The sequence below is a fragment of the Hoplias malabaricus genome, chromosome 11 (assembly GCF_029633855.1).
Source record: "Hoplias malabaricus isolate fHopMal1 chromosome 11, fHopMal1.hap1, whole genome shotgun sequence".
Lineage (NCBI taxonomy): Eukaryota > Metazoa > Chordata > Actinopteri > Characiformes > Erythrinidae > Hoplias > Hoplias malabaricus.
In genome coordinates, this window is record NC_089810.1 from 22,700,552 (window position 1) to 22,715,103 (window position 14,552).

At 38.8% G+C, this 14,552-nt stretch overlaps 2 protein-coding genes across 4 annotated transcripts; one reads left to right on the plus strand and one right to left on the minus strand.

Annotated features, from left to right (window-relative positions):
- The first annotated feature begins 2,219 nt into the window (after window positions 1-2,219).
- si:ch211-218c6.8 (apoptosis facilitator Bcl-2-like protein 14) lies at window positions 2,220-13,062 on the plus strand. 3 transcript variants are annotated; one of them, XM_066684630.1, is made up of 6 exons: window positions 2,220-2,345; window positions 2,734-2,927; window positions 3,482-3,571; window positions 3,666-3,733; window positions 4,032-4,304; window positions 12,332-13,062. In XM_066684630.1, the coding sequence occupies exons 2-6, from the start codon at window positions 2,744-2,746 to the stop codon at window positions 12,722-12,724; spliced, it is 1,008 nt and encodes a 335-aa protein (XP_066540727.1). In that variant the 5' UTR covers window positions 2,220-2,345; window positions 2,734-2,743; the 3' UTR covers window positions 12,725-13,062. The 3 variants fall into 3 exon arrangements, with proteins under 3 accessions (XP_066540727.1, XP_066540726.1, XP_066540728.1); XM_066684629.1 differs by lacking the exon at window positions 2,220-2,345 and having other exon boundaries at window positions 2,562-2,927; XM_066684631.1 differs by lacking the exons at window positions 2,220-2,345; window positions 12,332-13,062 and adding an exon at window positions 4,992-6,304 and having other exon boundaries at window positions 2,562-2,927.
- tph2 (tryptophan hydroxylase 2 (tryptophan 5-monooxygenase)) lies at window positions 6,383-13,957 on the minus strand. Its single transcript, XM_066684628.1, has 11 exons — window positions 13,712-13,957; window positions 13,159-13,299; window positions 11,474-11,657; window positions 10,540-10,679; window positions 10,390-10,457; window positions 10,004-10,200; window positions 8,067-8,202; window positions 7,601-7,727; window positions 6,979-7,074; window positions 6,753-6,886; window positions 6,383-6,605 (listed from the first exon to the last, which is right to left on the minus strand). The coding sequence occupies exons 1-11, from the start codon at window positions 13,940-13,942 to the stop codon at window positions 6,431-6,433; spliced, it is 1,629 nt and encodes a 542-aa protein (XP_066540725.1). The 5' UTR covers window positions 13,943-13,957; the 3' UTR covers window positions 6,383-6,430.
- Between the last annotated feature and the right edge of the window lie 595 nt (window positions 13,958-14,552).

A 14,552-nucleotide genomic window follows, 5' to 3' on the forward strand; every position in this document is an offset into this window, starting at 1 on the left:
AGATGAAGAAATAGACAGTGGCACTTTTTCAATAAACAGAATGTAATTCAGTGGCTTGGTCCTGACATTTCTGCAATTACACTGTGATTCTGACTGTAAATTGGAAAGCAGGATGTGTGTCAATCAAATGGATTCATCTCTACTTTGTGCTGACAGATATTTGATGACTTTCAGCTACACAAATGTGCTACATCACAGGCATGTCTCTGCAGGTAGGCTTTCAGCACTGAGAGCTGCTGCATAGTGAGCAGAGTCAGACAGGGTCTATATATAGCTAGCCTCCATTTCCAGCCAGTTAAGGACAGTATATATGACTCATTCCAAACCATAATGGCCTAGCAATTTTGGGTTAATTATTTTTTTATTCATTTTTTTGTGTGCTCACTTATCTTAGACTTTCCTAATTCAGGAGTTTGATTCCAAAAGCCTGAATATTTATTCAGAATCATATTTGATATGAAAAACATTTGAATGGCTGAGTATAATGGAAAACGACCTGCATACTCTAATAAATGTGGTGTTAACTGTACTGTACTTAAGGTCCCAACAAAATTACAATAAAAAAAGAGAGAATTCCTGAAAACACCCTCTACCACATTTTAGAATTCAGCCTTTCTTATAAAAATAAATAGCCCAAAGCTAGATTTTATTTTAAGTGGAAAATTACTTTCCAGTGTCAAAGTACATTAGTCCAGTTAAGCTATAATAAGCTTTCTGAGAAAACTGAATATCTTAGAGTACAAAATTAAAAACCAAGAAATAATTTTGTGTCTCTCCTAAACACAGATAGAGACATGAGCTACAGATCTGATGCACCTTTTGAAGACCTTATTAACCCCAGAAAACCTGCAGTCTGCCGCCTTTAGAAACCATTGTAGGCACTAAGCCTGTTACACTCTGTCCCACTCAAGCATATGCCTATTCCACTATAGCCATCTACTGGTGTGAAGACTCCCTCCAGCTCCTTATGACAAATCAGATATGGGTGACAATGTGACTGATAAGAACACACCATAACCAGATTCTCCAGCTGCAAACGGCATAGTTCCCTTCTAAGATCCTCTCCAGCTGCTTCAGTGGAGGAGAAACTAACATTCAGCTCACCACACCATTGTGAGTATTGTTCCCCTAATGAAAATACAAGGATTCATGCAAAGTAACAAACAAGAGATTCCAAATCAGAATATATTATCTGTCCATCTCATGGCACTCCTCAGCTTTATTCATCTCATTCACCACCAGATAGGCTTCCAGATTACCACAGCCATCACAAGGACAAAGTGTCTGTTCAGTTTAAAGGACAGTGATATAAATATGGGTTTAATCTCCTAATCAGGTGAATGAGTTTAATGTTTGAGGACAACTGGACAGTCTCAGTATTTACAGGCTGTGGTGAGCTTGTTTCATAAATATATCTGTACTTTACGTTATGTGACACATCTTACTGGAGGAACTTGACACATGACTGCCAGAAATGCTTATGAATGGACAGTGCTGAACTGTTACCGCAGTGAGAGACTAAAACACATTTGCAATACCAAACCTTGTTAAAAACAAATGGTCAAGCTCACTCACCTACAATCGTAATATCTGGTTGGGGCATGGGAGTTGTGAAATGTTTACCTGTTAAAAATGTATTTATTCCTTCCCTGTGTCAGCTAAATAAGTTTTCATTGAATCCCACTGTGTGGATAAACAGAGTTATATAAACTTATTTGTGTCATATTCATGCATTCCACCCTATAATGGTTTACTGGAAGATATTTTACTAGCAAACTATTATATTTTTCACTTAATAAGTCCTGCCTCTACGAGCTGTGGTGTATGGTATAAACAAGAACACAAACTTTCTTTGCTGTGAAGCACTGGGGTTGAGGAAGGAGTAGTTGCAGCAAGGCAAATGAAAAAGTGAGCACTGCTTGCACTGTGTCAGGGTGGAGGGGGAGAAAAAGCCTCTACACAAAAGGATTTTGACTAATTATCACAATAACCTTCTACACCCTTTTGTTTAAATGTCTAGTAAATCGTTTGGCTGAAAAATATCGTGAATATTGTTTAAACCTGATGTCTCACAGCGACACGAAGTGTGTCCCAATTCTGCTCTCAGCCCTCCGACCCCTTGAACACTTGATTCTCGCGTCCCTTTTGCTCATTTTAAAGAACGTCATCCAAATGCAAACTTCAATGAAGGCATTAGCGCTCAGGGCGAGGACTGAAACGCGGAGACTCCTCTATTCGCCTGGTTGTCCTGCGCACTGATTGGCTGAAAGCCCACGGAGGAAGACTCCGCTATTCATTTTAGCCTATCAGAGCGCCCGAGGCGGGACTTGTCTGTAACAGTGAAGGTGAGTTTAACTTGGCTTTTACTAAATAAATGTAAATGTAAGTGTATTCATTTGAAGATGATTTATTCATTTTTAAATGTAAAATAAATGAAAACGACTAAAATAACTGCTTTCCCACCTTTAATGCGGACAGTGTGAATTGCGTAGTTCAACTAAAAGGAAGTTGATTTTAAAGTGAAACTATTTGCATTTGCACACTGTCCACACAGCGACAGTGTTCTCCTTAGGGAAGTATTAGCTTGTCTAGATCAAATTTAGTCACTTTAGTATTACTTCAACTTTCTGGTGCTCTTGAAAAATGTTTACGAAGAAAGATTCTTGAAGAAATATTTGTGTTGGACTTTGAATACACTTAACACTTAAGTTCTTGCGGTTTATGTGTTAATAGGACGGCGAAGATGGACGCCACTGACATGGAGTTCAGCACTGAATATCGGCTTCTTGAGGCTTATTATATAAGAACAAAGGATCGAGCCAGGCTCAGAGTAAATAAGCCAAAAGTCGTCCCTATGTGTGGTGCAGCCTCAAAGGCGTCCTACAAAATGTCAGCACCCGGCGTCTTAGTTTATTCTCAGGGACCAGGTAAGACAGCAGTAAATTCAGAGACAGTAGCTTATCTATTGCTGCACGGTTTGTGTTGGTCGTACTTAAGAGGTCCTCAAACCCAGTTAGGCCAGCATCTTAAAAGAGCCAACTGACTGGCCAGGTCTATCGTCATACCAGCTGTCAATTTTGGATCTATGGTCTACACATTGGTTATTGGTTGCTGTTGACTGGAGAATTTTGGTTGGTGGGCTGAACTCAGTCAAGGTGTGACAGCCAAGTTAAAAACTAAAACAGCACTGCTGGGTCTAATCCACTTATAACAGCACAACACACACTAACAATCAACTACCATGTCAGTGTCACTGCAGTGTTGAGAATGAACAACCACCCTGTGTGGTGGTCCTCTGGATATCCTGATCATTGAATAACAGTGGAAAAAAGGGATAATACAGCATTCAGCATATGGATTAAAGTTAGTAATAATTATAGAACTATAAAATAACCCAGTGAGTGGGGGCTGAAAAAAAAGAGCAATGGATGCATAAATAATAAGCCATTTTAAAGTGTTTGAGGATTGTTGTATATAACAGGTGCTACCGAAGGATTAGATGATGTGGCTGATACGCTGACCTGCATTGTGGACCATAACCCTCAGGATAGCTTTGAATCAGATAGTCCTGGTAGGTTTTGTTTTCAGGAAGATTCATTATGTCTTTAAGGTTTCTGTGAAAGAATGGATAAAATACGTGATATATTCTCCTTGTTTTTCCTTAGTCCAAAATGATGTTATCCAGAGGCTTGTTGCGTTATTGAAAGAAACTGGTGATGATTTGAACAGAAAGGTAATTAATATAAGTTGTTTATAATGTGTGTGGTATGTGGACATCTCATTAAACATCTCTTCTGAAATGAATGGTGTTAGGTAGTTTGTCCTCTCTTTGCAGCAGTAACAGCCTCTGCTCTCCGGACAAGGGTTTAAACTAAATGTTGGAATGTATGTGTGAAGATTTGATTGTGTTCAGCCACAAGAGTATTAGTGATGCATCTTAGGTTATAGGGGTGTCTAGAAACATTTGGCAAAATAACGTGGTTATATTTTTCTGCTAACTCTGCACATTTCTTGCTTCTGACTCATCTCAGATTCAGAAAGACCATGAACTTTTAGGGTATCTCCAGAAATCGTTCTCCTACAGCATGTTTGAGAGTCTTATCTTAGCCTTTATGAAGAACATGGTCCCTGCTAGCAGGCAAAATAAAGAAACTACTAAGCAAAAAGTGGAGATTGCCTGGACGTTTGAGGTGACCAGCCGGCTGAGAGCACTGGAACTTCAGCCCATGAACAGAATCATAGGATTCGGGGCCCAGTACCTGCACATGCATTTTGCACCATGGATTCAGCAGCATGGTGGCTGGGTAAGTTCTGACTGCACTTTTATAATTTACACTTAGTTTTATATACTCTGTTGATTTTTTTTTTATTTTCACAATTTTCTAAGATCATGTTACATTTACTTTTGATCAAGTATATTTTTCAGGAATTTACTCAATTATATTTTAGTCTTTGACATGTAGTTGCTAATCCCTTTTTATATATCATGGTAGTATTTGTTTCACTAATGTAATCACATTTTCACATTATAGAAGTTGAGGTTTAATGCTAGCAGTACAAAGATTGATTGATGCTTCTGACTTTGGCAATATATAAATAAAAATAAAATAAATACAATTATTTTTCTAACACTTTTAATGCCTTACTTATGATTTTACTTATGTAAAACACTTTGCACTTGATTTTGATGAAAGTTTGCTATATACATTAACTTTCCTTGCCTTGATACTGGTGAAAATATAGGGGTAATATTCCAGACAGGGTTTAAGCCTAGCCCTGGACTACACAGCATTTTGACACAGTGCGTTTTACCATTGAAAGAATGATGTAGTCCAGGACTAAGCTTAATCCCTGTATGGGAAACCTGCCCATAATATACTAAAACTAAAACTGTTCATTGAGGATGTGATTTGGATAATCCCATTCAATAGAAGCATGTTGTATAGGTTCATGGGCATTTCATGTGTCTGTCTTTTTCCTCCCCATTACAGGAAAAAGTATTTAACAGTGACGAAAGTGATGATGAGGTTCAGTGAAAGGGAAACATTGTCTGCATTTGTGAAACCTGTTGAGAGTGTTGTGTTCAGGGACATCACATTACAACTACCTCCAACACTGATCATATAACTTCATGCATTTTGGACCAATATAGGTTTTTTTTTTTCTTTTTTCTTTTCTTTTTTTTTTTTTTTACAATAAATGTATAATTATATGATAATATGCCTCACTGATCATTGTTAATGACAGATGCTAAATCACGAAGAGTAACATTAAACATTAAACAATTCAAACTTTAATTAATGTGTTATTATAATTCAGGTGTTAATATATGTTCCATGTTCCTGCTTGTTTAATGACATGTAGGTTTGCAAAAGCATTTATCACATTTATGGGACAGGTTCACACATAAACACTTAAAATATAATATTTTATTGACCAAGAATAGAATACATGAATATTCTCAATCACCAATGTAACAAGCACCGTGGACCACTATGGAGCATCCGTACACATGTATTTTGGCATTCAGTCTGCTGCTTGGCTATTTAATCCATGCATATTTCACACTGATTTTTAAGTCATGATTAATATTTGCAGAAGACTTGCACAGTAACAATCACCTTAGCCCGTGACTGCAATTTAAAATGTGAATGTAAATACATATCGATTTGTGATTACTCTGTTGTAAACGTCAAGCTCACACTGAGGCACTGAGAGGTAATACAGCAATTCTAGGACATTTATGAAGAATGAAATTGTTGTTGTTATTGTTTTTTTCCGTAAGTTCCTTGTCAAACATATATAGCCATCCATTTCAATTCAGTAATTAACTTGTTTTGTATTTTGTGTTAAGACTTATATGATTCAGTATCAACTGGGCAATGTTGATTTCATCCTGTTCATCATAAACACAGTCATGTGATTTGAAGACAACTGCCTGTTTGTGTATTTCAGTAGATGATCTCTTAACCAGAGCATGCTGCAAATAGCATGGACCAGGTATATTTCTGACTTAATGTCTGTACACATCCATTTCCGATTTCCTGTTTGTCAGTCATAATGAAGTAGGATATAATGGTCAGGAACTTTGGCAATTGGATTACAGAATCCTATGTTGAGCTAATCACAATCAGCAACTGCAGACTGATGCAGACATGCAGCCTAAAACATCTGTAACTCTGGCTGCTATGGAAGGCATAAGAATAACCTGTTCACAATAGCTGGCAAACATACAAAGACACTGGACAATAAGAGCAAACTCTGCCTCTGTTCTAGTCCAGGCAAAAATACACCACAAGCCACTTGTTTATATCATCTAATATAACTAGAGCATGGCTTGTAGTTCAAAGCAGAAAATGTGAAAGCTTTTTTTTTTTTTAAATGTATACTTCATCCAAAACATCTTCAATTAGGCTCATTCCTTGTAGTTTTAGATGCCAAGGTACTTGTTCATTTTTCCCAGGGCGTCACAGACAGTAGTGAGGTCGCTACGGAGGTCCTGCACCACATTTTCAATGCTCCTGGTGTCCTTCAGAAGGTCAATGCTTTGGGTGTAGGGGTTATAGTAGACAGAGAAGGGCCTCTTGATTGATTTGGCAAATTCCCTGTACAGAGGAAACATCAAATCTTTACTGCTATATTTTACAGCTGAACACCAGGGCCTGAAAATACTCTCCCCCTATTTATTTAGTTCTTATATTAATTATGAAAATGATGTCATTAGAGACATAGGAAAGCTAGAATGAATTTACCTCATCTTTTCTTTTGCCTCTTCAAAACTCTCTGAGGTAAAGTACACATCTTGGAAAGTTGTGATGAGGCACTCCTGGTAGCACGTGGTTTTGGGATCGAACGGCTTCACAAAAGCCTTGTCTGATAATGCATGCTGTGGATTCATGGAGGGATAATTAAAACTGAGTTGGTTGAGTGAAAATTGTCACAATAAAATGAATGACTGAAATGAATAAATGTATGTACCCTTAGCTCTCCAATTGATGACAGCAGCCCTGCTCCATAGGCTCTCAACTGACCATCTTGTTTGCATAAGCCAAACTCAATAGTGAAGAAATAACACTGACCAGAAGAAAAAGACAAAATAAATAAATAAAAATTGCTGAGGACAAATGATATATCAGAGAAAACAAGATCATAGTTTAATGTTTAATATGACAGTTATGCTGTTATGGATAATATATATATATATATATATATATATATATATATATATATATATATATATATATATATATATATATATATATATATATATATATGTTGTTTTATACAAATCACCAAATGTGTTTTCACATGGTAACTGGTAGCAGTAAATGTAAAAAGAGAAAATAAAAAATAATTCAAAGGCCTCATCTTTAGTTTGAAGACTGCAATTTCCTCACGCTACAGATTCATCTCAATGGTAATGTACCACTATAGGGCAAATTATGAGAGTGAAATGCAGGTTAAATGCCACCACAAGCCTTGTGACCTTCTCTCGTGGGATAATCACTGAATTATGATGGGGACCTGTCACTCAAGTAGGCATTGTGACATTTAAAAACCCTACATCATTAGTTGAAATGCTGGATTTGTTTGCACTTACTGTAGCCAGCTTCTGTACATCTTCATCTGAAGCCCCTAAAGAGGCTAGGCCAATTTCCTGTGAGAACTGAGCAAACTTGGGATCTGCCAGAAGAGGCACATGACCTAGCAGCTCATGGCAGGTATCCCTAAGAGCCAACATTAAAGATATAACACAAATCTTCATAAAATGAGGAAAAACATGGGCCAGTTTATATACATTTCATTACAAAGTAAAAAATCTATTTAAAAAAATCTCCAAACAACTGTATAAGAGAAGGCAAAAATGTGTTTTTGTTTTACTTTATCTTCAGTTTTATTCCAAGTATTTTTAAATTATTTCTTTTGGTCCATGTATTGCGCATTTTTCACCCAGTGTAAAGAGCACCTTAAGTGTTCAAATGACAGAGAAAAATTAAAATGATGCCTCAAACCCAAGGAATATTAAGATAATTTTGGGGATAGGATGTGACCTGCATGGTACTCACGGTTCTGGTGTGTAGAGCGGATCAGTGCTGTGGCGAACATACTGAGTGCAGTTAAATACTCGATATGCCAGTCCAGCCAGAAAGTCTCTAGGTGACAGGTACCCTGCCACAGGCCGCACTGTAAATCCTGATCTCTCTGCAAATGTCAAGAAGAAAACAAAGTACAGTCAATAACGGCCCACACTATGTTACATCACAGGGTCCTTAAAATGTCCTACAAAGCCTTGTAAGTCTTAAAATATGAACACATTTTACTTACAAAAATAAAGAAATAAATTCAAAATTTGCTAAACTACAAATGGGACTTGAATAATATGCATACAGTTTAACTATTCATTCATTCATTCATTATTTATAATAATAATAATAATAAGTTATATTTATATAGCGCCTTTCTAATACCCAAGGTCGCTTTACACAAAGAGGAGGGGGAGAGAAGGGGGAGGGGAAAAAAAAAAAAAAAAAAAAAAAAAAAAAAAAAAAGATAATAATTATAATAATAAAAATAAAAATATAGAGGAATACACTTATGCCTGCAGAGTGCAGAAGTACTGAGAGAAGAGATAGGTCTTTAGCTGGGTTTTAAAGGCAGAAAATGAAGAGCAGAGACGAAGACTTTGTGGTAATGAATTCCAGAGCTTGGGTGCCATCACGCTGAATGATCTACCACCAGCAGTAACCAGTTTAAATTTTGGTACTGACAAAAGACCGCTCTCAGAGGACCTCAGTGATCTAGTAGGACAGTAGGAGTGTAAAAGTTCAGAAAGGTAGGCTGGCGCCAGACCATGCAGAGCTTTGTATGTGAGCAGGAGAACTTTAAACTGAATACGGAGCGAGACAGGTAACCAGTGGAGCTGATGAAGAACAGGGGTGATATGAGCTGATTTTTTAGAATATGAGAGGACCCGAGCAGCAGAGTTCTGAACACACTGAAGGGAGTGTATGGTCGTAGAAGGAAGGCCAATGAAGAGAGAATTACAATAGTCTAAACGGGAGGAAATGAAAGCATGGACCAGAATTTCAGCGTCCTTAACAGAAAGCAGGGGACGAAGGCGAGCAATATTACGTAGATGGAAGAAGGATGTTTTGGTTAGGGCCTTAATATGAGGTTTGAAGGACAGGGAGGAGTCAAGAAGTACACCTAAATTGCGAACAACTGGAGAGGTTTTTACAGCCGTTGTAACGGCTTATCCAATTTAGGGTCGCGGGTGTCCAGAGCCTACCTGGAATCATTGGGCGCAAGGCGGGAATACACCCTAGAAGGGGCGCCAGTCCTCCCACAGCGCAACACAGACACACTCACACCTACGGAAACTTTTGAGGCACCAATCCACCTGTAACGTGTGTTTTTGGACTGTGGGAGGACACCGGAGCACCTGGAGGAAACCCACGCAGACACGGGGAGAACACACCAACTCCTCACAGACAGTCACCCGGAGTGGGAATCGAACCCACAACCTCCAGGTCCCTGGAGCTGTGTGACTGCGACACTACCTGCTGCGCCACCGTGCCGCCCTCATTAGAATTATCCCCACTCAATTAATTTTTATGGAAAAAAAAACAAAATTATAAAAAGTTATTTTAACAACAAACCAATAGCAGTTTAGCACTTGTTTTGGCCGTGAGAAACCATGAAACATATTTTATGTACTTTTACAGATATTAAATAATGATAGTCATTATAGGTTTCCATAACAAATAAAAAATAATCCTGTATTGAAATATTTTCACCCATGTGTAATATCCTTATATATTAAATATTGTCTTACAGAAATTCATAATATAGTATCATCCTATTGTATACACCAAGTCTCAAATTACTGCAAGGTTAGCAGAGGTATTATAAAGAAATTACTGTAATACTGCTGTTTTTAAAGATTTTAATATCTGCATGTTATGTCTGTAATGATGTAATTACCTCTATGTGAAGCAATTACCTCTTAGAAAGAGAGACACATCTTCAAGCTGAGGGATATTGTCCTCTCGGTACCCACAGTGCTTTGTGAGCAGCGGGAGGTTTTTCAGGTACTCGCGGCAGGCGTGGGTGGGGTAGAGTTTAGTCAGTTCTCGGAACACCACTCCCCAAGTTTTCACCTCTTCTTCTGTATACTCAATGCGTGGGATGGGCTGGCCGCTATTGCATAAAAATTAATTGACATGCATATGTAGAGGGTTGTATTTAAATGATGTGTGGGCTGACTGACAGCATTTTTTATCCAGCCTGCCTTTGGATCAGCTCTTCCTACACTGCTGGCCTTGTACTATAAACATTGCATAACTCTAATTCTCATACTAATTTTGAGAATGTGAGGCTGCTACTCACAATTTGTAGTTCATCGCCACCTCCACAAAGTACTTCCTCCTCTGGCGATACACGTTGTCTTTAAATCCCTGCAGAGGCAGAAAACATTTGTTACAGGATGGTATTTATACACTTAGCTCTTTAGTGCTTTCAGCTGAGCAGTTCACTAACCGGGTGATCAGCGTCCAGCTCTGAGCCATACATGAGCACTCGATGAGAGCACTGGTCCAGCTCTGAGATCTTCTGGGGAAACCAAGGCACTCCTTCCCCATCTGGCAACCCACCCAAAACACACACACAGTCCAAACAGTCTAGAATAAAAGAGTTAGGAGAAGCAGTAGCATTATCAAAAATATTGTGGCCATAGCAAACCCATGGATTGAAACATTAAGATCATTTACAGATCGTAAATAACATTGCTTTTCTTGGTGTACACCAAAGTCTTGGCTTTATTAGACTGTATATGAACAGTTCATATAGTCCAAGTGTTTGATGTGGGGGATATGGGCAGGTATGAAGGTCTGAGTAATTTTGACAATGGACAGAGTGGAGAGTGGTGTTCCTGGTCAGCAGGACTGAGTAAGTAATGAGAGTGCTTTGAGGCAGGACAAACCAACAACTAGCTGCCAAGGCTTATATATGTGCAAAGGCAATCAAGGCTTTCCCATCTAGTCCAAACCCAAGGCTAACAATGAACTTTACAGGAGTAATGTGTCATAACACACATTGAATCACACAGTGCTGCATGAGGTTAAAGTGTCCACACTGACCCCAATCTACCGTAAGAACTGCCTACAATGGTTCAGCAAGCAAAAAACTGGACCTTTTTGTCATGTAAAAGGGTTGACTGATTTGTTTTTGACAGCACCTGAATGCACCAAAGAAAGGAAACAGTTGGTTTAACGATAGTTATGTTCAAGGAAATGTTCTTCCAGGAAGCCCTGAGTGCACATATGCGTAGAAGACATTCTGACATGTGCCATATATGCTACCTACCAAAATATCATGAAAGGCAGGTAGCCTAATGTTCTGGTTCATCAGTGTATTCAGGTGGTATCACACATGTAAATGGATTAGTATGCATGTCAGTAGGTGACAGACTCACCGGTCTCTGCAGACCACACATGTTGAGGTGTGTTGTATGAGATGATGTTCACATGGTCTTTAAGGTGCTGAACAAGCTCATTGAACTCCTTTTTAGTGCAGTTGCACTCTGCATAGATCTCCACCTCCGTACTGACCCGCTTGGATTTGCGTGACTCGATGTGTGCCAAATTCACATGTTTCTCCTACAACAGAAATGTCAGATGTCTTCAGATTTTTTTTTTACAACAAAATAACCAGTAGAGATTTTGGGTAATTTGGGCAAAAAAAATGTGTAAGGTTGCAATATAAAATTGATATTTATTTAGTAATACAGGTTGTATTATGCAATCTGAAGATTAGTATCAACCCGGAGAGTCATTTTATACTGTTTAACGTTTAAGTTGCATTCATTCATTGTCTGAAACTGCTTATCCAATTCAGGGTGGCGGTGGGTCCGGAGCCTACCCAGAATCACTGGGCGCAAGGCAGGAATACACCCTGGAGGCGGCGCCAGTCCATCACAGGGTGACACATACACTCTCACATTCACTCACACCTATGGACCCTTTTGAGTCGCCAATCCACCTACCATCATGTGTTTTTGGACTGTGGGAGGAAACCCATGCGGACACAGGGAGAACAAACCAAACTCCTCACAGACAGTCACCCAGAATGTGACTCTAATCCACAACCTCCAGGTCCCTGGAGCTGTGTGACTGCAACACTACCTGCTGCACCACCATGCCGCACCTATTTAAGTTGCAGACACTCTTTATTCAAAGTATCTTACAGTTTTAATCATGTTACAGATGTAGGCAAATGTAGTGTTAATCATTCATTCATTCATTTGTTATCTGTAACTGCTTTTCCAATTCAGGGTCGCAGTGGGTCCGGAGTCTACCCAGAATCACTGGGCGCAAGGCAGGAACTCACCCTGGAGGCAGTGCCAGTCCTTCACAGGGCAACACACATTCACTCACACGCACACCTATGGACACTTTTGAGCCATCAATCCTCCTACCAATGTGTGTTTTTGGACTGTGGGAGGAAACCAACGCGGACACTGAGAGAACACACCAAACTCCTCAAAGACAGTCACCCAGAGCGGAGCTACAACCCACAACCTCCAGATCCCGGGAGCTCTGTGATTGCGACACTACCTGCTGCACTACCGTGCCGCCCTAGTGTTAATCAGTTATATCATATTTGGTTTTACTGCTTAATTTTTACTAGGGACTATTTTGACATGATCCCTGTTAATTTGTATTAGTGACTTTTATTTTAATTTTATATTCCATTAAATATTTAAACACACTTTAAATGTATTTTTAGAGTTCTGTTGGGCTACTCAGTGAAATATACTTAAGTTACATTTGAAGAGTGATGAAAATAATATATGACTACAATACTCAGGTGTAACTTAACATAATTTAAATGACATTGTCGTGATTTAGTACATATGACGTAATGACGTAATTTAATTTCATCTTTCTCCCTCTTTTTTTACATTTTTAACTTTATGGTGAAATATAAATTGCTGGTAATAGAAACACATTTAACTTATACGTTTGTAGTAGAGGTGTAACTGTTAAATATATATGAAAAATATGAATTTTCATTAAATACTTTTAAATACTTTTTATTAGTAGTATTACTTAGAAAAAACAAACTGTATTAAGTTGGACAGATGAGATGGGCACTAACCTGAAAGAGTCGTAAGGCCTTCACCAGACAGCCCACCTCATTCTTCAGAGAAAAGATCACTGCTGTTTTCCCAGAGTCAAGAGTGGAGCCTCCTTCTTTGTCTGGTTTCTCATCTATACGACTAAAAGATGTCCTTCGAAGCTGCATAAAAGTGTGGGAAAAGTGATTTTTAGCTGTTGATATTTCAGCCTGCAGGGCTGATGAAATGTGTTAAAGCTTATGTTTTACATTTTGTATCATTCACATGCTCAGAGCTTCCGTGATCTTTGTAATGTGTAAAATGGTCATTAAATGTAATTGCATTTTCACAGACATTGGTTTTATAGCATCAGCTACTTTTCTACAGATAAAATATGGACAGACAATGTTTAAAGGTGGCCTCAAACAGATGCTAATCTGCATCTAACTGCAAGACCAGCCAGTACAGTATGAGTAATTTAAGTTGACTTTTCTTTAGGATGTGTGAAGCTATTCCTTTCAAACAGATAAGGACACCATCTGGAATGTGCAAAATCTGAAAAAGATCTGAAATGACCATGATCATAAATCTTACCATACTGGCTCCAAGGTGCTGCTGATCAAACATGGCAGAATCCAGAGATAATCCTCGGCGTGCCCAGTACTTGCTGGAGAACATCATCATTGCTGGTTGCATCTTGGGGACCGCTTCCTGACCCCTTTTCCTCAGCAGCCCCACAGGGGACTTGGGGATCTCTGGACCTTTCCTCTGGTTTTGCATGTCAGAAGGCACAGACATAGTGTCTTGCTTGTTTTTGCCTTGCATTTCAGAAGATGTAGGGACCGCCTCAGATCCCTTCTTCTGTACCTCTGAAGCCATGGGGAGCTGTCCGGGTGTGACACTCTACCTCACACTCCACCTCACCCAGCAGTGTCAGAGCTTATATAGCGTGACGAAAGATGCTGATAAAAACTCCTCTCCTGCCGTGTTGCTTATATTGGTTTCTGAGGGGCTGGTGCCTGCTTCATTAAGAAAAGTTCTTACGTCAGGGACCCTTACTCATCCTGTAAGCAGAATGTTAATTCACTCAAATCAAACCTGCTCTAGAACAAAGTCCGAGCAAATATGAGCCTTTTCCATTTGTGTGTTGAGAGTAAGGACATAAAACCAAGAGAACATCCTAAATTCACCATAAATTTGGTTTTATGTAAAAAATATCACTTTTTGCAATATGATTTGAAGGGTTTGTTCTATATATTGATCATTTTGAATGTGGAGGGTTTTTTTCAACCCATGAAATGAATTATAAGCCTGTTCACAAAAAATGTCATATAAATTACCATGAAATGTATATGTGAAATGTACAGCTGTCCATTTGCTACAGTGGCTTTAATGTCCCCTTTGTCAACACACAAGAGTCAAACTAGAGGATGTA